Source organism: Sinohyriopsis cumingii, chromosome 8, assembly GCF_028554795.1.
Source record: "Sinohyriopsis cumingii isolate HCF-2022 chromosome 8, ASM2855479v2, whole genome shotgun sequence".
NCBI classification, from domain to species: Eukaryota; Metazoa; Mollusca; class Bivalvia; order Unionida; family Unionidae; genus Sinohyriopsis; species Sinohyriopsis cumingii.
Window position 1 is genome coordinate 75,280,027 of NC_142968.1, and position 23,866 is coordinate 75,303,892.

General features: G+C 35.9%; 1 protein-coding gene and 1 long non-coding RNA gene across 2 annotated transcripts in view; both read right to left on the bottom strand.

Annotated features, from left to right (window-relative positions):
• Positions 1-859: 859 nt before the first annotated feature.
• Positions 860-23,866, bottom strand: part of LOC149793847 (complement factor B-like) — a 77,256-nt gene continuing 54,249 nt past the window's right edge. Inside the window, exons 11-16 of the mRNA XM_089967827.1 lie at positions 22,146-22,264; positions 13,562-13,658; positions 12,564-12,758; positions 8,898-9,104; positions 7,238-7,336; positions 860-1,278 (exon numbers count right to left, since the gene is read on the bottom strand). Coding sequence (XP_089823953.1) covers positions 1,172-1,278; positions 7,238-7,336; positions 8,898-9,104; positions 12,564-12,758; positions 13,562-13,658; positions 22,146-22,264 — 824 coding nt within the window. The 3' untranslated portion in view covers positions 860-1,171. The remainder of the gene's footprint in view (positions 1,279-7,237; positions 7,337-8,897; positions 9,105-12,563; positions 12,759-13,561; positions 13,659-22,145; positions 22,265-23,866) is intronic.
• LOC149793848 (uncharacterized) lies at positions 15,641-22,139 on the bottom strand. The gene is made up of 2 exons (XR_016422887.1): positions 20,227-22,139; positions 15,641-17,960 (listed from the first exon to the last, which is right to left on the bottom strand). It is a non-coding gene; the product is annotated as an uncharacterized LOC149793848 (long non-coding RNA).

A 23,866-nucleotide genomic window follows, 5' to 3' on the forward strand; every position in this document is an offset into this window, starting at 1 on the left:
CTCCAGGAGATGCAAACCGAGCACGAGCCTAGGAAAGTTTTCTACAACTAATTCTACTGCAAAACGAGGCTTACCAGAAATCTGGTAAAATCCTGGAAGTCTTCTTTATAATATTAATTATAGTCCAGTTAATATCAGGAGAAACAGTGTAACTGTCTGTAATACATGCATGTTTAATATGCCAAAATAGTCCTCCTACACTTAAGGCATGCTGCATTCTCAGCATCATCTCTTGTTCGAGTTTGGTTCAGCCTAATTGATCACCAACTTTAAGATAAAAACGGTAAGGTCATCAAGTTTAAACAGAATGCTAGCAATAGTTCTGCTCTAATTTTTTCAGAGAGAACACGTAAAACTAGAAGAGTGTTTATCCTAGGAATACCGTTATTTGCAACATTTCAAACAAGCACACAGAACAGACAAGCAAATCCATCCCAAACAAAAATCAGTTGTGTCAATATTTATCAGGCGTACTCGAAACAGATCTCTCAGAGGCACAGACAGCTAGCATTCTTCTTCTTCAGACTGACTATATGGCGTTGTCAATATAGAACGGATATTATCAGTTTATGCTTTCCATTACTCTACACAAACGCTAAAGACACGCAACAAGCTCTCCATTGCGAGGAGAATGAGTATATATCTAAATAGGACAAGATGGCTTGCAGCCAAAATTACATGCATAAAATCACGCGAAATAAATACTCTGACTCAACTTTGTTAAAATTATCGCGGTTTTTAACTGTACAAGAGATATGACACGGTTTTCGACGAATCAGCAAGAACGGAAAGGAAATAGACCCAAGAAATTAAATGTTCTGTGTGAGAGAGGAAGACACAAACTAAATATCAAGACAAATTCTCGGATCAAAAAGACCGTTTTATTAGCCTTTCCCAACATGTAAATAAGAAAGCATCACCTCTATCGTGACTGTGAGATATATGGATTCACTAGAGGATTTATCTGTATCAATCCATTCAACTTCTGGATAAAATGTATTGGATTTATAAAATATAGTACTACTCCATACTTAAGAATTGAACCGCACATGTTTTGAAGGAATGGCATAATGCTTCCAAGCTGACGTTTTCAAATCTTCAATAATTTTGTTTCTTCATATGCTTGAAAACTTATTCATACAAGCAGAAGAATAAATCCCATATAAAAGCTTTATTTATCTGATATCGCTTTCTTGATCCAGTCGATTAGCTCTTGGGTCAAACGTACATAATACCCAGGTTTATTTTCGCCACACCCAAATCCCCAGGATACAATGCCTAGAAAATGGAAACAAAATATAGTTTAGTATCGCCTCGACACCAATGACACAATTAAAAGAAACAAGAGTACATTAAACTTGACATTAGATGCACACCCTCTGTTGAAGAGTCCTATATGGAGATGACTGCCTTTCATGCAGAAAATATTTTCGTATTTATTTGCAGTGACATTGACTTTTGATCCCAAAATGTACAGCTTATATTTTAGCTTCATGGCAAGATATCCACAAGGTTTGATATATATCATTGATGTAAAACTAATGCTACTGTTCGGGAACCATTTCTCGTCTTTCACTTGCACTGACCACCGCATTTGACATTTTGACCCGAATAATAATTTCGCTTTTTCTTGACCCCAAGTGTAAGCGATCAAAAACTTTTGTTCCGGGTATGTCAAGTAAAACCTACGTTATTATGCGAGTAAATTGTGTCTTCTTTCACTACGGTGGCCATTACGTTTGATCTTTTGACTCCAAGATAAGAGGGTTTATATTATTACCCTAAGACCAAATGATCCACAACGTCTGATAATCAAACGTAATTTCTCCGAATCCCAAGTGCAAATATTCAAACAAAATTGGTAATTGTAGATTGCTTACAACCAGAGATTTTAGCGCTGAAATAAAATTGGTAAAAGACGGACGAAACAAAATCACAACATAACAATACTGGACGTATAAAAATCAATGAACTGCAAATAACACGTGTATCACCTGCTGCCACGTTTAAAGTTCCATGTTATTTTATGTCTAAACTGAAATGTGAGCGCCTATAACATAGTGGTCTGCGGGGTGTTAACTGGTTATTAGACCAATGGGTATAGCGGTGGTATTTAATAATGAAAGCCCTCCAGAAAACAAAGGATTGTACTCACTGCATGTAAAGCAAGAGTTGATGAAAACCTCTGTCACACTCCATAAGCAGAGAACCTCATTTTGCTGCGGTTGAATGATTGGTATGCATATCCAAATATTGATAAGAATATCTCTAATTCTACCCTTGTCTTTTATGCCTGTCTTCATCTGATGTAGCCATAGCATTAAGAAATTATATTTGTACTTAACTTCATATATCAATTCTTAGATTTGAGTTGGAAATAAAGCTTTGTTTGGGTAAAAATACGTTGGTGAGGTCAATGAAGCCGATAATGGACATACAAAGCAGAGGGGAGAAGATTAGATGTATCATATTTTATGTCCAGCGGAATAAAAATTCCGTAACTTAAGAAACACAAATTATCCAAACGAAAGAACTAAGATAATGACTAAAATATAAATGAAGCTTAAACAACAACACGTTCATTTATGACACAAAACAGATCAACATTTACAATTTCAGCATGCAAATAATGTCTGATATTTTTCCGCGATATCATAATTTAAAAAGGCAAACTATTAGTATGCTATAAAAATGTGAGGGATTAACATGCGAGAGTGTTAGAATTATGGCTGAGGATGACAGTTCTTTTTTCTTCCCAATTATTGTAATATATATACCAAATTAGTGGGGGCTTTTAAAACGTTGAAGTCAGTATAGTTTGGGTTGCCGTTATTATTTTAACTTATAACGCCATTTTGAAATAAGACTGCATCGATGGATTATTAAATGCTTCGAACCATCATGTTTCTTCGCCTATTACTATATTGGATCGGCTCTACGCAAGGCTTACCTGGTGCCGAATGGTGGATCGTTTTTGTCTTTTGATACCGACTGTGAGATGGAAATTGTCACAAGCTGAAGAGAAATGGTCCATACTATCTGGCTTCTCCTACTCATATTTTGCCATCGTGGAACAGTCATCAGCAAATAGCAGATCATGAACAGTCACTTCCTGTCATCTCCTCTGATTAAAGAGCTTGCCATCAGTCCGGTACACAATGCTGATCCCAATATCATTCTCACTGAAAGCATCAGTAAGCATGTCAGAGACCATCATACTAAAGAGGGTTGGGGCCAACAGACGCTCATGCTGCTCCATTGGTCACTGAGAATGGTTCAGATCACCCGCCATTGTCCACGCCACGAGCGAGAATGTCACGGCAGAACTGCCGAAAAGCATGATGCATTTCTCTGGGCCACAAAATTGTGCCATGATCTGCCAAAGGCCTCCACAAATGAGTGCGTCAAATGGCGTTGTCAAGTGAATGAATGTCACCTACATGTTGAAGTTCTGTTAATGACATATTTCATGGAGTTTAAGAGCTGAAATCACCATGTATGTGATCCATCGTCATTCCCTAACGCCATACTGCTCTCTGGCAGGAGCCCTTGATCATTGGGATGCACATGATCAAATTAGCTAAACTCTGAGAAGTATTGCGCCGGTTATTGGTAGCAAGAAGATACCCCGATGGTATCTAGATGTTTAAGTGTGGTGAGACCAGGGGTTTTAGACGCAGTTGAGAACACCTAATCTCTGAAAGATATCCAGTTCATCTTGACTTTCTCAGAGTTTACATCGATTGCATTCCAATGGCTGCCCAATTATTCGACAAATTCTTGGTTCACATTATCCTGTTTCAATTTGCAGACATTAAGGTTTTCGGGGACTCTTTTTGTCTGCATGGCTGAATCCGGTTATTGAGCGTAGAGATTATGAGCATGTGGTCAGTCGAGCCTTCTGCATTTCTCATGGCCGTCGTCAATAAGACATCCTCCTTGTCTTTTCTCCCGACGATGATCTAGTCAATAAGATGCCGGTGTTTGAAGCGTTGGTATATCCAAGACGTCTTGCTGAGGTTTGGTAGGGGATACGACTATGTTGGTTATTAGGAGATTATGCTCAGCGCAGATCATCAGTAGGAGTCAACACCATTCTTCCCAATGACACCTGGCCATGTTACATTACCTTTGCCATATCTAGCATTCCAGACACCAAGGATGATGAGCCTGTTTAAGTTTATGACGCTATTAGGGACCCGTTTGTTCACAGCAACACAAACTCCTCCAGAGTCCCTGTCAACATTTTTGGCGTATGTGTTGAAAAGGAAGTATTTTTTAAGCGTATTGCAGTCTGCGTCTTTTAAGAAAGTTTCCTGATGATATAGTACGGCAGGATCGAGTTCATTTAAAAGCAGAAGAATATCATTGTAGTTGGCTTTAAAGTCCTCGATAGTTCCATTGTATGCTGGTGTTCTTCATTATAAGTTTAAAGTTAAGATTATGGTGCTAAATTAGGCCTTTCACGGGGGCAATATATGTGGTTATTTGTCTGAAGGAAGTACGGGGTTCAATTCTTTATAATAGCTCTGGAACCACCTTGGGCACATGGATCAGTTTCTTCAGCAACCATGTCCACAATATCTCTAAACGTATTATATAGTTTTATGGGGTCATTTGACTCCTTTTGCGGCTTATTTCCTTGAGATCTTTTTTAACTATTTGGTGATCTCGGTGGTGGGGTATTATTGAATGTTGTTTGAGTAGATGCTGTGTTTTTCTGTGCTGTGTAATGTGGTGTGTTAGAGCTTCATGGTAACTCAGGTAGGTTTGTCTATGTTTGAGGGTCCTTCGTTGTTTTGGGATTGTTCTTCACTACAGTGGAGAAGGCTGGACCAGGAAGTGACGTTTTAGCCCGTACACGCTTTCTGACCTCTGGCGAGGGAATGTTAGAAGTGTACTTTACCATTTCTCTTTCCTTCTCTTGTTTCCAGGTTTCACATTTCTTGGAATTGGCGTGGTGCTCCTTGCCAAAGTTGACGGAATGCGGAGTAGCTCTAAACCCGGATTTCCGATGGGAATGGTCTCCGCATTGGTCACATACTTGGCGTCTTCATGATGGCCATATTTCTGACACTTATAGCATCGAAGCTGGTTCGCGATGTATATCTCAACCTTGACTTGCAAAAATCCAACTTTGAGCACTTTAGGTCTTCTTGGTTTGTTGAAGGTGAGTATAATAGTGTTGGTGTCCTGCAGATTCTTGTTTCGTTTAGTAAGTATTCTACGCACTGCAGTGACACCTTCATTTTTCATGCCTTCGATGATATATCGATGACTCCAGCCAAGTCACGACAACCAGTGACACCTTTGGATGAATTTAGTGATGTATGTACGAAACAAGTTTCTATAATATCGTTAAATGTCTTCATTTTTTATTATTCTCAGTATGCGCTTTGCGATCACACCCCACAAGTAAACCACCTGATTTTAGGGGGTTGTGTTTACACTTTTGGGTTTGCCGACTAATCCAAGAATAGTCTCTTCGACTACAAATAGCGATAGTGCGGCAAGTGGTTTGCTTTCATCTTTAGATTGGTTAACCATGAAGCGTGGGAATGACTCCAGACCACATGGTTCATCGTCCGAGTTGTATAAAGGTTTCATTCTTATGTGTTGATTTATTTTTATTATCCATGTTCGTATGGTTAACATTCAGCACATGTTCTCCCCGCCCAACATGGAGCCCAACAAGGGGACATCTTTAAAATGCTAGGGATACACAGATGTTATATTCAGCAGTTAAAACCACCTCCTATTGATCGTGTAAGATATACTCAATGGGTAATATTACCTCCCGATTGACCCGTTGAGCACCACGTTCTAGGAAGTCTTCTGAGAGATGGGGAAAGGAAAGCTAATGGGATAGACTGAAGGAGTAACGGTGGTATCAAGAGAAATACAAGATGTAAGATATAGAAAGTCAGCGAGTAAATTAAGACCTACCAGGGCTCGGCGTGACCAGCCGATTTGTCTTCACCGGGCCCATCCTGACCACCCGTATAGAAGAAATAAAAGCCAAAGCAGTGTATTGCATCGGAAAGCCTCTGCTCAACTACTATGACCCACAGCAAACAGGTTGCCTCTACTTAGTCGACTCTTACGACACGTAGTGAAGACACGTTGGACCTATTCTTCAACCCCGGACCCGCAAGGGGGGAGAGCGGTGACTGGGATCTTGAAGATATCACCCCAATATCATATGCCACATGTCTTGTAGTGACGATAAAATTCGTACACTTATTTTAGTCCTTAATTTCAACTGACTTTGAAACAATATAGAGCTGAATCAAAAGTGTAATTAAAATTACAACATTGAGCCACGAATTTTACCTTGATGATAGAAGCCGTCATAAGATACCTGTATTATTTAAGGTGATACACTTTCTAATGATGATGTACAAGTATTCATAGTTTCTTTCTTTTATCTATAAAGGCTTTAAATTTATACAGTGGAAGAGAAAGTATGATGGAAAACGTAAAATAGCCGTGACCATGATCTTTAAACTAGGTCCACAAATGTGGTATGCGACACGCTTTATAGAAATGATATATTTTATCCTTTATATCAAATAGCATTAATGTTATATAAAGCTGCATCAAAAGGGAAAGAAGGAGAGAAGGGCTGATGCGTGGATAATATGTTTCCTCGTCTATGGCGATAACGTATCAAGACTCTCGCTCAGCGTAGATGTTTCCGAGTCTCTCAAGAGTCTAGCTGACCGAGTCTATGTGCATATATTTTGCAATCTAGCAAATACATATCGCACGTCATTTTAAGACACAACATTGACGAGTCGTTGTTAGAGGTGTTATACACCGATTTGCAGGAGTTTCTTTTCCAGACACCCCATGTAACGAAATGTATAACTTACACCTCAAGGACGTAAGTACGAAATAATAATAATAATAACACATATCAGGTACTAGAATATGCTACTACTACCTCATCCTCTACAGCAACTACTACTACTTCTACTACTACTACTACTACTACTACTACTAATAATAATAATAATAATAATAATAATAAGAAGAAGAAGAAGAAGAAGAAGATGATGATGAAAAAGAATAACAAGAACAATAACAAGAACAAGAATAAAAAGAACAAGAATAAGTTGAACTACAACAACAATAAGATTATAACATATGAGCTACCCTCCTAAGGTACGAGAGAGAGAGAGACAGAGAGACAGACAGACAGAGAGAGACAGACATAGTGAAAAAAACTACTCACCAGTCTGAATAAATACGATTTTCTTTCTCTTTTTGCTTTCTACTTTCACGACAAAAGGACCCCCGCTATCTCCTTGGCATGCGTCAATATTCTTGCCGTCTGCAAAGATTGCATGTATGTACGATCGTACGAATGGCTAAAAGCTTTCCAAAAAGACTGTATATCTATCCAACGTTTCGTTATAGATCTTGCTTATTCTTTTGCTTTAGAAGCCTTCTGTCTAAGAAACTATCGATATCACATGCTACAAATAGCTAAATGAAGTACCACGAAACGATATCAAGATTTTACTGTGAATATCCTGCATAATTTGAATATTTTTGACATCTTTTACGTTGCTTTCCAACTTGATATACAATATACATAGTCACTCTGCACGATTGCTGTTAAATCAAATGACTTTGATATCTGGTGATCCACTATACAATTTTGCATATTATTTCAAAGCATGCCATCGTGTCAAGCCATGGGCGACAATCCTCTGCGCTCCTGTCTCACCAGTGGCTGCAAATTGGGATATCCTTGGTTTTCTCGGCCAAGTTGAGACCGAAACCTTGCCACCACAGAGAACAAATATTCTGAACAACTTTTGCTCCCATATCACAATATTGCAGTGGAGAGAGACACAGTCACAATCAGAACATTCTCGACCTTTTCTCCAGCAACATATGTGGTGCAGTCCGCTGGAGGCGAATTAGATAACCCCTCAGATTTATGTATCTTCCTACTATTACATCCGAGGTTATTACTCGCCTTCACGGAAATGACTGAGTGATGTTCCAATGGCGATGGCTTAACATTGAACATGGCTCATCATTTTAATTAGTCTGGTCATCAAGGTACTCGTACATTAATTAGGTCTATAATGATCAGCTTCTGCTGTACTCCTTTGAAGTCACATCGTATAATTTACACGGTGCAATGATCTAAAATGGCATAAACCTTAACTGGCTTCATTGGACAGATCAGTACTGTGTAAATACTTATTAGCTGCGCCCAAATGACATATTGTGCATCACTTATCAGTTATCGGATTAAGAGGTTGCCACTCCTCGCGGAGTATCATATTTACAGGTAAAGACAAATACTTCCGGTTTTCGAATGAAGGTTTACCGTAATTTTGTAGGAACGGCTTCCGATATTTACATTCTGCGTGAGTGTGTTTTATTGATTTAGATGCCAATGCACAGCAAATAATAGTATTTAGTGACCGAATATTTTGAGTAAACTGTCTTGCCCAGGGACACAACACATAAGCAAACTTATGCTAATCCAATGGTAAGACTCGAACCCGCATCAGGTTATTTGCGAGTCTGTCACACTATTCACTAAGTCATTTCGTCTTCTGCTTCAATTAGTTGTCTCTGACGACATGTATGATACTCATTGGGCCTATTCTACTTCCCCGGCTCCATAGGTATTCAGGGACTGGGGGCGGTGAATGTCTACGTGAGAGAGTTGATTGGTTGGTTTATATTTGTACGCTCAACACAATTTAGGCTATATCGTGCCGATGAAATTATTGTTCAGTGCCTTCCCCAAGGACATGGCAAAGCAGGCCACCTGGCTCTACCAACTAAACTACCACGGTTCCCTTGACATAAAGACAGACATGCAAACATAGAGAAAGACCGCGAAAAGAAATGATAACTTTTATCACCTTTTCCTTTTCCCAGGGCACAAAAATTCACATTCTCATCGAATTGTTTCTGCGTATCCTTTGCGTTTGCTTCACATATGGCGGCGTTGTCAATACGTATTTGTAACTGTTTCATAGTTTCAGAAGCTGCTTCATCCTTTGCAAGTTTCCCCCATCCCGTCACCACTCCACGTGACTTGTGTTTGAACAGATCAGCATAAATAATTTCTGAAGAAAACAAAAACAACCTGGATTTGTCAGTCTGCATATAATGTATAATACACCCAGTAAAATTATGTCACCTTACTGAATCAGTGCGTAACAAAGTTTATCCCAGGATACTCTAATAGAGCAGCTTCGCGGGCAAAATGTATAGCGATTGAATTTGAGGCGTGCTAACGATAGCATTGAAAGCAAGCAACACAGCCTCAGCATTGTCATTAATCTATTTCACAAAATTCATAGCTCGGGAAGTGGGAGCGGACGACCCTGCACCCTTAATATGGATATGTGAAAAGGGATACGTTGTTTTGATACTGGGGAAACGGACCTGTGTTGTTTTGGGTTTGTTTTTTAATTTTTTATTAGCTGTGTGTTTAATGACAGGCCACAACATGCGACTCAGTATGATTTGGCCAGGATTTTACCATGAAAGTGGGTCCAAATTAGGTCTTAAAAACCCATAGATTTAGAGGCAATCAAGTATTTATTGAGGAAAACTACAGCGGTCTATATTAATGCAGATATAGCTAGTGCCGACAATACTCTATATATCTGCAATTAAATTTCAGTTATGTCAAAAATGAATTAATTTGTAAGCAAACTATGAGAACTGGGACATGGATATCAATTTGAAGTGAACAATTTAAAACCCAATCAAGACTTAAACTTCCTACTAACTATTTGATTGATGTGATGATCAAATTGTAATCATCTACAAGCAAACTTCGCATATACATACATAAGAGGTTTTATTCGAATATTTTATTGATTGTGTAAAAATAAATTTTTAACCTCAATAATTGGATGTCATTAATAAACAATTTTAGGTATATCATCTTCAGCCACACAAGGCGTGAATTAAAGTATCACAGGAAGAATGCCTTAATGATGGTTCACGTCGTTTCTCACTCATTTATCAGAAATTGACCTTACGCAAGATGATAACCAAATCACGTGACATGACGCCCATCTAACCTCGACAAACATGCAGTATTTGGCAAATAAATATATTTCATCTTAAGTGAAATGTTTATTGAAAATGGTTTGTATTATTCTTAGAAACGTAAAACTTCAAAGTTGCATAAATTATACTCCAGTAGACAATATTTATATTTGTAGTTCAAGTTCGTATAGTAATAACTTTAGTATATTATTTCAGTAAATAAGACAAATCAATTTTAAAGCTGCTCTATAATTTATTCATGCACAATGAAATTCGCTCCAAAAGATGAAAATGTATTTAGTATATAATCTTATACTTATTAATTTTACCCGGCTTATGTTCATGCTGCCTTGGAAGTAAATTAATTGTAAATTGATAACAAAATCGTAAATAATGACTGTTTAGAAGTATACTGTTGTACATGATAATTTTAAAGTTCTACTATGTTCGTTGAATGGAATTTTGATCAATGATGTCTGTTAATGTAACATGTAAATGCATACTTAATATATCGGACAATAATTATCTGAAACCACTGTGGGTTTTTTAATTTCTGTATTATTACATTTTTGTATTCCCACCCTTCCTTCGGCCCAACTTAAAGTTAAGAGTCACACAAGTGACTGAAAGATCGAGACAAAACATCGTAGTTTTTTGGGATATGCTAGCATTTAAGTGTAATCTTTCAGACTTTAAAATAATGCAATCTGGAGTTCAGTGTTTTCTATACAAGAATAATGATATACATCAAGAGCCCGAACGTTGAAGGATTCACCACCCATATTCTAAAAACGTTTATTTTACATATACTTTTCAATTTCAATTTTTTGTCTCCATTCAAGCCATCGACGGATCATGTTTATCTGCATACGTTTATGCAAACAAGCATGTTGCAATTGCCATCAGTTGTTTCCATATTCAGCTTATTGTACACGCGACCTCAAAAAAGTCTTTATCCATCAAAGTTCTGTCAAAGTTTCAGGAAACGAATAAATCTAATTCCTCCATTTAGACAATCACGATATCGACAGTCTAAATTTCAAGGCTCCCACTACCTTTTTTTAAGACTTATCGATCGAGAAATCAACAAATCATTGCAAATATTGTGCTTATTTATCATAATTCTTTATTGCCACAAGCAGCTTGTCGGAGGAAAACGGCGGACGTAAGAAATGCTTGCAGGTGTGTCAACTTTGCAACACAGAATGCAGGTTGAAAGCATACGAGGATGTATCCGAACCTAAGAGAAATCTAATGATACATATGCAAATGTGGACATACATACATCAGAAGTGTTTATGTTTGATCTGAAGCTGTAAAATCCTGAAAACATATAAGTTGTATTCTGTACAAGCTGAATATATTACGCATTATTGTCTGAGTGAAGCTTTGAAATTGTGAAGAAGAAAAAAAACAAAATCAAAAGTGAGAAATGTTTCCTGTCGACAGAAAGTGACAACTGCTCAACGACGTCGATTAATTTGCTATATGTTTACCTTAGTAATACAGGTACAGATTTTGTACCAAGTTCAAGGACAAACAATTGCATATTTGGCTAAAATCATGTGATCAGCCTGAAACTGTCAACGCCTTTTGGATAGAGACACATTTGGAAGTACACTGTTGCGGCTAACCCTGGATTTGAAACTGTGTTTCTTTGGCGTTTCATTGGCATATCAAAATAGAAAACGATCGGTCCTTCATCAACAAGAAATTAAAATGTCTTGCCCGAAGACAGTCTACGCCGGTCTACCCAACCTGGTCTGCGCAGGATTCGAATTTTAACTCCCGCGAGACTTGTGGACAAGGTGAGATTAAAATCCCCAGTGCGTGAATCATTCTTTGAGTCATTAAACATCTACTTTCGCCCTTTTCTTTCCTCGTTATGATTATTTTCTGTCTGTGTGACTGCGGAATTGCAACATGGCCACAGACTATCAACCAATACAAACTAGATGAGGAATTCTCTGAGTCATAAGTTTTGCTGAACACTTTACATATCATAGACCATGAAGATGGAGACAATTTTGGATGAATGCATCTAAAGATTCGTCTACCGATCAAAGTGTGTGAGTTATGTTTTCTTCGCTTTCGCTCTCAACATTGTTTGTTATTTGCCTGAACCTGCTTTCGGCCCTTCAACATACTGTGGTTTGACGAAAATATGAATCGTCGAAGGCGGGGTGGGGTGTGGTGGGTTACCCCCTTCAAACTGAATCCGTAAATATGATGGTGCGTACAAAGCATTCTACTTTGAAGATTAAAAAACATAAATTTAGAAATTAGAACATAGTTCCTAATTTCTCGACTCCGAAAGTAGTACCACACGCGATAAACGCTTAATTACAACATTAAGGAGAGAGAGACAGACAGACAGACAGACAGAGAGACAGAGAGAGAGAGAGACAGACAGACAGACAGACAGAGAGAGAGAGAGAGAAACAGACAGAGAGAGAGACAGAGAGAGAGACAGAGAGAGAGAGAGAGATTTGATTCATGTAAGTTCATATCCTCAAATTTACCGGGAAATTCAGTAGCACTGTAGAGGCACACTGGGGCAGCGAAAGGCTTTTCCCTCTTATATACAACAGGGTTAGCCAATTTGACAACACGGAGATCGTACTGGAACGTTGTATTATTATATTTGTCATGATGAATGGTCTTTTCCATAGAGGTTTCTATAAAATATCCTCCTATGTCTGATCTGCTTGTTCGACCTGAAAAAAATTGTGAATAATAATAATAATAATGATATTATTCTTCTTATTATTATTATTATTATTATTATTATTATCATTATTGATGTTGTTATTATTATTATTATTATTATTATTATTATTATTATTATTATCCCTGTTTAGTAGTAATAGTAGCAGTAGTGGTAGCAATATAGACATGAAACAACATGCCAGAAGGAGCATCTGAAGATATTTCCAATTCTGAGAACTAAAGAAGCATTGTAATGTGTAGCGGCATCATAATACCCGGCACGCATTATCAAAAGAATGACGACATGCATACAAAATGAAGACCTCTCACCAGTGTACGGAATGTGCAGTGACAGGATGTGATTATTTTAGTACATGATCAGGGAGCACGCAGTAAGGTAGCACGGTGGGGGTACGAAAATCGGCACAACAAACTAGCCCTGTTTGTGCAAGGGCATCTGTCAAACAAAGCTGACATTGACGCACAAACAACATGACTGATCCGATCACAAGACAATGTTGATAAACAGCCAGACGAAAACCAACACGATTTGAAGATCCAGACCGGCCACAGGATATGCCGGAAGATAGGATTTGCTACTCTAGGCATCGATAGGAACGTGCCATGATGCACATTCCCAGCAGTACCGATGAATCCCGCTTCTCACGCAAAGAATGAGTAGGAAACAGTGTAACAAGAGAACATAATATTCCACTATTTATTTTTCTATACACAAACATATATATTATGGAAAGATTTTTCTAGTATGGAGTCTATCGAAAAGGAATAAATCTTAGTACATATAACTGACCAATGTAAATTTTCCATTCAGGCTTAATGTCGCAGTGTGCAGCCGTCAAGATCCAGTTTTTGTCCAATAAGGTAGCACCACACTGATGAATCCTGTTCTGTAAAAGAAACGAGAAGTTAATTATGCGAGCAAAATCAGATGTCGCCTCCCACAGCTACACAGAGTGCCGCTGAAGTCACCATGAAAATGCGGTCAGCGTCACCAGAAGCCCAAATAGTCACGGCAATCCCAATGCATCTGCTTTTTAAATCTTGTCCAATTTCGTCTTCATACATTGGATATATCTTTTCGAACACAAAGTGTCGCATTTGGACCTTGACCATTATAATTTGTCTTCAAAACGACATATGATAGGTCAAGGTCATCGGGACCTAATCTAATCTTCAGACCGTCTCAGTTTTGGACAGATAAGTAACAAATAAAATCGGTATTTGCTCAATGATTCTTCGGTATTGATTCTAGTGGAGACATGCGCTGATTCACGCTGGAATATTAGGTATTTGTTATGTTACTAAATGTGATCTTCACGAGTGATAATCTCTAGTGGCAGTGTGATTTCAAAAGAAACACAATTGCTACCCTGGAAGTATTTGGCTCCCGCCACCATCACCACCATGTACGTGTCTTGGTGTTAGACCAGAAACGGCTCATCCTGCTTTGGAAATTATAAACACTTTTCACTCACAATGTGTTTATATCCTGTCCGCGATGTCGTCGCCAATTTAAGAAATGTAAAAAAATAAACATTATAAACTCCAACTGCCACAACATATAACTTGCAGTTGCAATTTAAGTTGATAATGGATTCATTTATGATATTGGAATTAAATATTTTTACACATGTCAATGATAATACTATAATTTGTCTTCAAAACGACATCTGATACGACACTCTAATGAAACTGCAGATATATGGGATTGGACCATCAACGCAGAGGACAAAAAAGTCCCCCAAAAAACAAGCTCTAAACAAAAGGAGCCTTCAACGAGCGTCCAACGACACTATAGTGATGGTGAGGGAAACTGAAGAGAAGATGTTACATTTGAGCAACTTGAAACTAGAAATAAGATCTAAACGCAGGTTTACTCAAACAAGGTATTTATACTGACTGAATATTTGTGATGACATATTTTGGGTTCTCATAGTAAGTTATGTGAGCACGTTTGCGCTAATCACTACAAACTAAATCATTCTTGAATTTTGCTGTCTAAAAATCATTGTTGTTGTTTTCCCTTTTGCACGGTACCTGCCTACGTATCGCTACGATGAGCAATTAGACCCGCATTTCTAGAGTGCGCTATATTACTTCCTTCATTATTATAGTTACAAAATTCCGGGAATAAAAGCTATTCAGATATTTTAAAAACAATTTTATCCAATCATTTTCTCTTTCTTCATTCTTTCTAAATTGCCTCGGGAACACGATGTTTTGAAGAGGCGCTGAAGGGGCATTTGGAACTACATGGAAACAAAGACTTCGTGCAGTAAACATTAAATGGAATTGTATTTTTAGGTTGGCAATTTGTTTGCAAAAGCATGCTGTAAATAATAGGAGAAGTACATATATATTATTTATTTTATACATAAATAACAGGGTTTTATCTTCATTTCCATCACAATACCGTTTGCTACATTTAATTCACTCACTATTACAGTGTAATTTCGAATATGTAATCTTTAAATTAATCTGACAATTTCCAGATGTATATAGGAGTTACAACTAGCGTATGTATTTCATTAAATTTTGTTGACTGGGTCTTCATATAGTAACAATATTAATTTTTTAAATCTAAAGCAATAACCTGGCAAACAACAAAGAATCGTCTGCAGTTATATAAATCTTCTTGGAAGAAATGTGTCATCTACATGACATATAAAATTAAGCAACGCAAGTTTCAATAGCTCAAACGATATAGCATTATTGGGTCCCTTTGTTGCACCAAGTTAGAAACCCCGAGGCTCCCTTTTCTACTTCTTTTTGTTAAGCACAAATATCCATATTATCAACACCTGTCTATTTACAGGTTTGAAATAAAATTAGGAACTGCTCAGTTTTCAAAACAAACAAAAAATAATGCTCAATTTGAAAATCATTTTATTTTTATATCGTGCAAGGTAACACTTTTATCAATATGTTATTCATCTAAAATGGAACTACACAAGGGTGGCCAATCATGTCTGCATTAGAAAATAATGGTACTGGAGCCAGTGTTGTAAAGTGGTTATTCTTCCATAATTAGATAGCATACATTTCATACAAGTTTATTTATATTAACTTTTTTCATACTGAATTTTTATCACATTTTCCGGTGCACTCTTCCTCATTAAGACAAATCGGTTATAGTCTGACATACAACTGTTAAACTTGCTTACTATATTAATGATGTTTCTAACAATTATTGAAATTACAAACCATTTCCAAACAGTAGGAACATTGTCCACAGTCGAGATAGAAGCAAAATAATTGAATTGATTTGTGATTTTTTAATTAAAAATATTATTTGCATTACTTCTTTGCCGAAAAACCAGTATTATATGAGCCTCAATCATTTGCAAATCATTGTATTTTTAAGTTCCTAAAGTACAATATTTTTATGGGTATGTTATTCAACGAAAAGGAAATTAGAGGATAGTGGCCAAATATATTTGCATCAGAAAATGATTGTGGTGGAACCAGTGTTGTGAAATGATTATTATTCCATAGTCATTTAGTATAATTTGTTATACACGTTTCTTTATGCTAAACCTTTTAAGACTTTACGTTTTGTCACATTTTCCTAATCACTACTCCAAAGCAAAAATAAACTGGTTTTGGACTAAAATAAAATTTGACTTCCCTACTAAATCAATGATTTTTCGAGCAATTACTGCAATTAGTAATTATACATTTTGTTTCCAAACAGAGGAAACATGTCCCAAGGTCAGGATAGAAGCTAAAGTAACTAAATTGAGTTATGGTTTGTATTATTCCTACCTAATAACCAGCCAAAATAAAAATAAAACTAAGTTTGTTGAATCTATTTGTCTAAATGATACATATTTTTTGCAATGGCATATTTTCTTTATTTCATTAAATGAAAACCTCATAAATTGATACACTTACTGATTATAACAACAGAAAGTCATACATATATAATAACATTTACAGATGAAATTTTATTTGTGAAGGACATCCTGCTTGAATATAATTACCACTACTATGACTGCTACTACTATTAAAAATAATAATAATACTAATAATACTACTACTAAAAATAATAACAGCATTAATAATAATATTAAAAGAATGTCCATCAACCTTTTTTTCTAGTGGAAACAAAGATGGGGGAAACATACAATATATTCAAACCAAAATAATTCTAAAATTTAAAAAATTGGGATGTTACATGGCATAATGGATGAAACAAGAATTTATGATAAAAACAAGAATTATGACAATTGATATATAATAATCCAATTTTTTTTTAGATACTGTTCATAAAATTAGTTTCTGGCTCCATGCCTGAAAGAACTGATTATATGGAATTCGCAGGTTCTGTGTATCATTATATACTAAATATAACTGACAAAGTTAATGATTGCAAATGTATGAAAAGCACCCAAAACATGTGACTTTAGGAGACTTTATGTCAGATATGACAATTTTGAAAATGGTCTAAAACACTTCAAACGCAGCCCTAAAGGCACACAATCAATTCAACTTCAACTTCCATCGAGATCAAACTCTCACAGACATTGTGTTGCATGTAAAAACCCATATTGGCATTATAACCATCTTGTTAATGTCCCAATATGTGCCATAACCCAGTGTTTGGAGATCACTGCAACAAGAGTTTGTAAACTTTTCAAGAACAGATATTAAATCACTTTTACAAAATGTGCGTGAGCTAATTTAAGCAAAGTTATATCTTAATTTTGATGTTCCTTCTGCCTTATACGATAATGACAATTTTCACGTTTTTGGCTTCAAAACGAATCACATCCTCTAATCGGATAAGGTTTCAATCCTGGTTCAAGAAAACAACTTGCTGAGTAAGTATAAATTGTACTTCAAGACGGTTGCATCCATTTGGAAACTGAATGAATTTCCCAGGATATCAGTTGATTACCTGCGTGATATCACTATGGGCATTTATCAAGTCAAACAGGCTCCAAAGTATACAGATGAGCATCTCACAGAAAATGGACACTGTGAGGTTATGGCATGCATGGATTTTCCAGCTCTGTTACATATAAAAATAAAGTGTCGCCACTCCAAAAATAAAATCCATTTGCTGTGAATCCAATGCAAGCTGAAATATCCCATGGACTCCATCAAAGGATGGTGTTGTACCTGCAAGGTTGGTGCTCGGGTTGTTGGGTGTTGTGCCCATGTATCTAGTTCCCTATGTTTCTTGGCTGCAAAAGATGGTTAAATGATAAGCTGACAAAGAAAGCATCACTGACTAGTCTAATGTCACTTGTTTAGGCTCGAATAAACAATAACACAGAAAGAGAGAAAACAAGAAGCTTTTAAAAATATAACAAACAATGTGTTTCCTTAGAAAAATTCTGTAAAAATAAAATTATGAACTTACAGTTTTACAGAATCAAATCCAACAAGAATCCAAAAATAGTCCGAGAATAAAATTTTAGTAGTCCTAATAACAAAATGTTCAACTGATTTCACGTTCAAATCTCTATGAAGAATCCTAGATGGAAGACGATGACGTAAGTTATAATATGTAGTGCCGAAGTCTACAGTTCCTTGTAGAAATACAAATAATGACGCTCCGATGCTGAAAATCCAAATTAAATTTGTAAGCAAAATTTCCGTGTAAGCAGTCCTCAAAATATTTCCAGAGAAAGAATAATTAATCCTTTTCAAATGCAACTGATCTGAAGAAAATTATAACTCAAAATCTGGCTAAAACAAAATAAGTTGAAATCAGTGTAAAAAGCCAAAAACTGAGAAATCTCTCTCTACGCATCTATATTAAAACTAACAAATGTGCAGTAATGGAAAAACCGGACTTGCGAAATCGAAAGGAAGGTCAAATGATCGTGTTTATGTCACGTACACCAAAAATGACCCTGACGAAACCCAATCATTTTAAAATAAAATGGAACTTGTTTACGAAGGTGGCTACAAATTCTGAAACGAGGTTAGGATTTAGATCAACACCTGGTGTTTACCCCGATTTTCTGGAAAAATATCATCTCCACTGAATAAATTTACATTATAATAGCATTGAATAGAATAAAAAATATAAAACTGACAAAATGTAAATAATTATAAACGTGAATTAAATCAGATATACGCTATACTAGTCATATTAAGGATGCATAATCTATTCCAGAATGTGAATATGACAACTGGGAATCCAATGAGGGGTTGTTTTTCTACACTGTGAGCACCACTTTCATCAGTAGTCATCTGGCTCCTCTCATTCTTATAAAACAAACGATAATGTTGTATAATTTGAATTGTAATCCATATCATGATGTTTCCATTATTATGGCATCTTATTTGTGTGATATTGAGGAAGTTAGAATGATAATACATAACAATTGCCAGATTAAGGCCTTCCAGGGCCCTCATCACTGAACGTAAAATAAAAAAATAAAAAACAAATATCAAAAGCTACAAAAGGCTGGAAAATACCAGTGCAGTCAACATTCCAAATCAAAATACTCGTACATCAGATTGAAAATGTCATATATAATTCATTAAATTTTATCATCAGCAAATAATTAAAACAATTTGTGGTGTCCCTGTTGGGCTGGTGCACTAAGCACGTGCTTAATGTGCTGAATGTGCAATCTGGCAATGTACATACAACATTCAAATGAATACAAAAAAATGGTATTTTTTAGGACATGCTATTAATAATTTGACTTTTTATGTCCATGATGGCCGGGATAGTTTATTTTTAATGATTTTATTCTCTCTGATGAATGTGCAGTCATTGAATGTTCCGTCTGGTCACCTCCCAGTGAATCTAACTGGGGTCCAAGGTTAAATACACAACAATTTAGCAATTACAGTAACAGCTGCTCATCTCACCTTTACAGACGACATGAGTGCATCACCCCTGGGTTATATTATGGGTGGATGAGTGGGTACATTACAATAATCAGGGTTTGCTGTTATTTTTGGCTAACTTCTAAGGTCAGGTAATATGTTTTAGTGAGTGCATTTATTAAATCAGATATTTCATCGTCTCTTGCTTGCATAGATTTTCATGTTAAGACTTCTCTGAAACTGTAGTTATATAGAAAGACTTACGGCGAGATATTCGCATGATTTTTTGTATGAATAGGGAGAAGTATGTCGGCCTACAAGTATAGTATACAGTACTTAAAATATTTATGCACAAAATTTGCCTTCGAAACTTGTCAAATTATAATAATCAATGTCATAATGTGATTAACTTTACTTTAATTGTATATATGAACATATATAGTCATACAACGTTGTTTCATTCGTTTAAGTTTTTCTATACGTTTTTGAATTTATTCAATAACCCCATCGAGGGCCCCAGTTTTGAGTCAATACAAAGAATTGCGTATAGGCCTACATGTGCATAGGAGGAGGAGGGGGAAGGAGGAGGAAGAGGAGAGAGAGAAAAAGTATAGTCATATATAGATACTTTAAATAATGAAAAGTTAGAACAATACTTACTTTGACTCGTTTTTCATCCACGTTTATGTGCAAATTTGTTCCCAAAATTTCTTTGAAAGTTGCATTCGTTTTATAAATCCCCGAATCTTGCACGATGTAAATCACCATCATTGCAGACTTTTTAAATGCTGGCAATGACATTTGCAAAACAAATAATAAAATGATTGCGTTTCTATTTGTTTATTATAGGTGTATGTTCTTTATAAACATGTACGTCCTCTCACTTCATAGACAACTGTATGCAGTCAGTGCAATACAGTATTAACGCGCTGGTTTAAAAATAGGCACAAAAGGTTTCGAAAGTAAAATACCTATTGTCTGTTTATTTCCTGTATTCTCCAATGATATTACTTCTAAAACATATTTCACATTTTTCAGAAGTTCAATAAAAGTGATGGACCATCAGTGTTTTCTTTCTTATTAATGTCCGTATTATATATTTACGGATGAATATATAGTTTATAAATAGATTATAGTTTAACTATAAGATGAGATGTGGGAGACAATTTTTGTTTCTTCTAAAGATAGAAACACGTTAGTGTGTGTGTTATGTAGCCTTGAAATATAAGGATAGAAGTACATAAATACATAAAGAATATTTGTCATTTCCAGTGAAGGTAACAAACCAATGTATTTGGTGAAGAAGCGAAGGCAGAGGACCCTGTTATCGCCTAGTTTACAGCCATATTCAGTAATATCAATAAATCGTTTAAATAATTAAATAATATTCAGCATCATTCAATATTATTAAATAATATTTTTTGAGGAACAGTTTTTGAATGTTATGATTAAGTACCTGTTTTCTCAACGTATTTTAGAAACAGTCTTCAATTGTATAAATTCGATGTTCTATTTTTGTCTACGATGGACCATTTTAGAATAGTTTTAGAAACTAAACTTCATTTATACAGCTTTATAACCCCAAACTAATAAACATTCACATTGCAAATTTGAAAATGAGTGAATAGCTCACTGTAAAGCAGTATCTATGAGAAGTAAATGAAAACGATGATTACTTTTCATATCTTTATTATAGTGTTTTGACACCCTGTAACCATGGCAACGGACACGTGAACACAAAACTAATGTCAGAAATAAATGTTAGCCACCTCATGTGCACAGTATTCATCATATAAGGACAGTTAGAGAGGGGGCAAAAAATGGCCCTTGTCCAGTATAGTTCTGTTTCTTAAGACTTTTTCGTTTGTGCTCTGCAACTGGTCATGTAACTTCAGATCATTAAGACATCTGCGATACCATTTAAATAGTTATATATGTGTATTCAAGTAAGAACAGTATCAAAATTCATGAAATGTATTTCTAATATTATTTCCATCAAAACTGTTATCCGACCTCTATTATAAATCAATATTGTACCATCTTCCTTTTTCTAAATATAACATCATATTTAAGGTAATTACTTTAAAGAAATGAATTTGTTCTTTCACCGGCAAAATTGTAAACTTATTCGAAAAACTTAGATATAGTTTAAAAAATAGGATATAATTTCACTTTAGGAGAACAGTCAATATCAGAAAGCGAAAAGTGCAATCGAGCTTTAACTTTATAAGTTGAATTAGTCTAAAACCTGAATAATTCCTTATTAAATTCTCATCAAAAATATTCAAAATACACGTTATCCATTTGCTACGTATTCTACCATTTCTATGCAGTTTACATAAAATGTGGTACAATCGTTGTTAACAACCTGGTTTCCTTTCCTTAAATTAATTTGTCAGATCATGGAATTCAAATTCTTGGCATCTAACCAAAATGAAATTCCTACTAATCTTGAATAAGAATTTTCAACAAGTTTACGTAAACTTCTCCAGATCAAGCCTGCCGTTTGTCAATCCGGATTTTGAGGTTTAGACTAGACGAAATTTTAAACTTATCTCTCTTGATTAATTTGTTTTTACCCCATCTTCCAGGTTCACCATCCAAGGCCAAGCTCCCTCCATGGCATTCGTAATGCTGTCAATGTCATCTTTCTGGTTCAGATTCGTTAACTCGGAATATTCACCACACTGAATGGGCTCTGGAAAGACGGGTGTGTTTTGAGAATATGCTGGCAAATTTGGAATCGATTTCAGAAGTATAAGCTATTATTACATGACGATTTTTACTACAACTTGCTTAAGCATTTCAAATAATAAATGTCCCAAACACTTTGAATGTTTTATCATACGTAGAAAGCATCATACACCCATGCCCATGCCCTGTGCAGCACTAGCGGCCACGTTCCCATTTTTGATAGGTGAAGTGAGAGCATTGCAACCAAATCGTCAAGATAAATCATCTCTAGAAAAGGAAGTCGTGGAATCGGACCCACACGTTAGCAATGTGTTGCTGCTTTTTTCTTCACCTTATCGAAAAAGTGCGTGCCAACAGCAATAGCAACAGCAAGAACAAAACCAATAATAATAATAATAATACATCATTAGTTCTCGTTTGCCTGCTTTCTCGCAAAAATAAATAATATTTGTAAAACTGTATTTTTCTGTATCAGGAAGATATCAATTAATGGAAACGTTTTAATGTTAGATCAGTCCTTACTTTGACTCTTTCTCTAAGTGTTAAAACGCCAAAATCTAGACAAATGAATTCACACAACATAACAACAATGGATGGAAGCGGGAATTTTAGTTTTTTTAAAAACAAGTTCGGAGATATATAATCGTACATTCTGCCATTGCTGATAAGTCGATTTTCAAAAGGAAAACATCCCAAATCGAGCCGGATAGCACCAATCCTGACTAGCTCTTGCATGGAGGAAGGAACCGTAATCTGCCCACAGGCAGGAAACAATTTAAACTTCTTGGTGGACTTGACAGAGTTATACTAAAACTTCTATTCTAGGAAAAGTACAGGCTGACTATGGAGGAAACCTGTATCCTGTAACGATGCATACTCTCCTGAGTTTTGATATCAATCATCATGGGGACTGCCACAAACATAATCCATTGATTGATTGTGTGTGAGATTGAATCAAAGCGAAACAGGATGCTAATCAGGCGTTTATCCACATAAATGTAATAACAGCATATGTCCTGGGGTCACATCTTGAGCTGAATTACAACCAAAAAAAAGGTGATTGTTCAAAGTTAAAATTAGAAAATCAATCACACACAAATAACATAACTGCGGAAACTGGATCAATAAAATTGGTACTTATATTTTATATTTGTCAGCAATCAAGTAACACTAATCAGATTAAATTTCACTCGTGATCAATGTCGTTTACCTGAACACATTAGTCTTTTATATGATTATTGTGTGTGCATTTCAATAAGACCTATACAAGGATCCAGGAGGATAACTCGCTTGTGGTAGGGATGGATCGCAAGATTAATGTTCATTGCATGTATATTGTTTCTCCTTAATACCAGCAAGTTTGTAGGCATTTACGGGGTGGGAATCTTAATAGATTTCACCCTTGTGCCCAACTGGCTAAATCCCTGGAGGTACGGACTGACCTTGTGTTCAAAGACAATTGCATAAACGATTTTTTTAAAAATAGTTATTTCATACACAGTAATTATGTACATATTGCTATATGTGCGGATCTGAAAGGTTTCAATGTTGCTAAGTTCCTGGGGAAATGGAAAGACGTTGGGGTAGATGAAGTGTTCATCTTGTG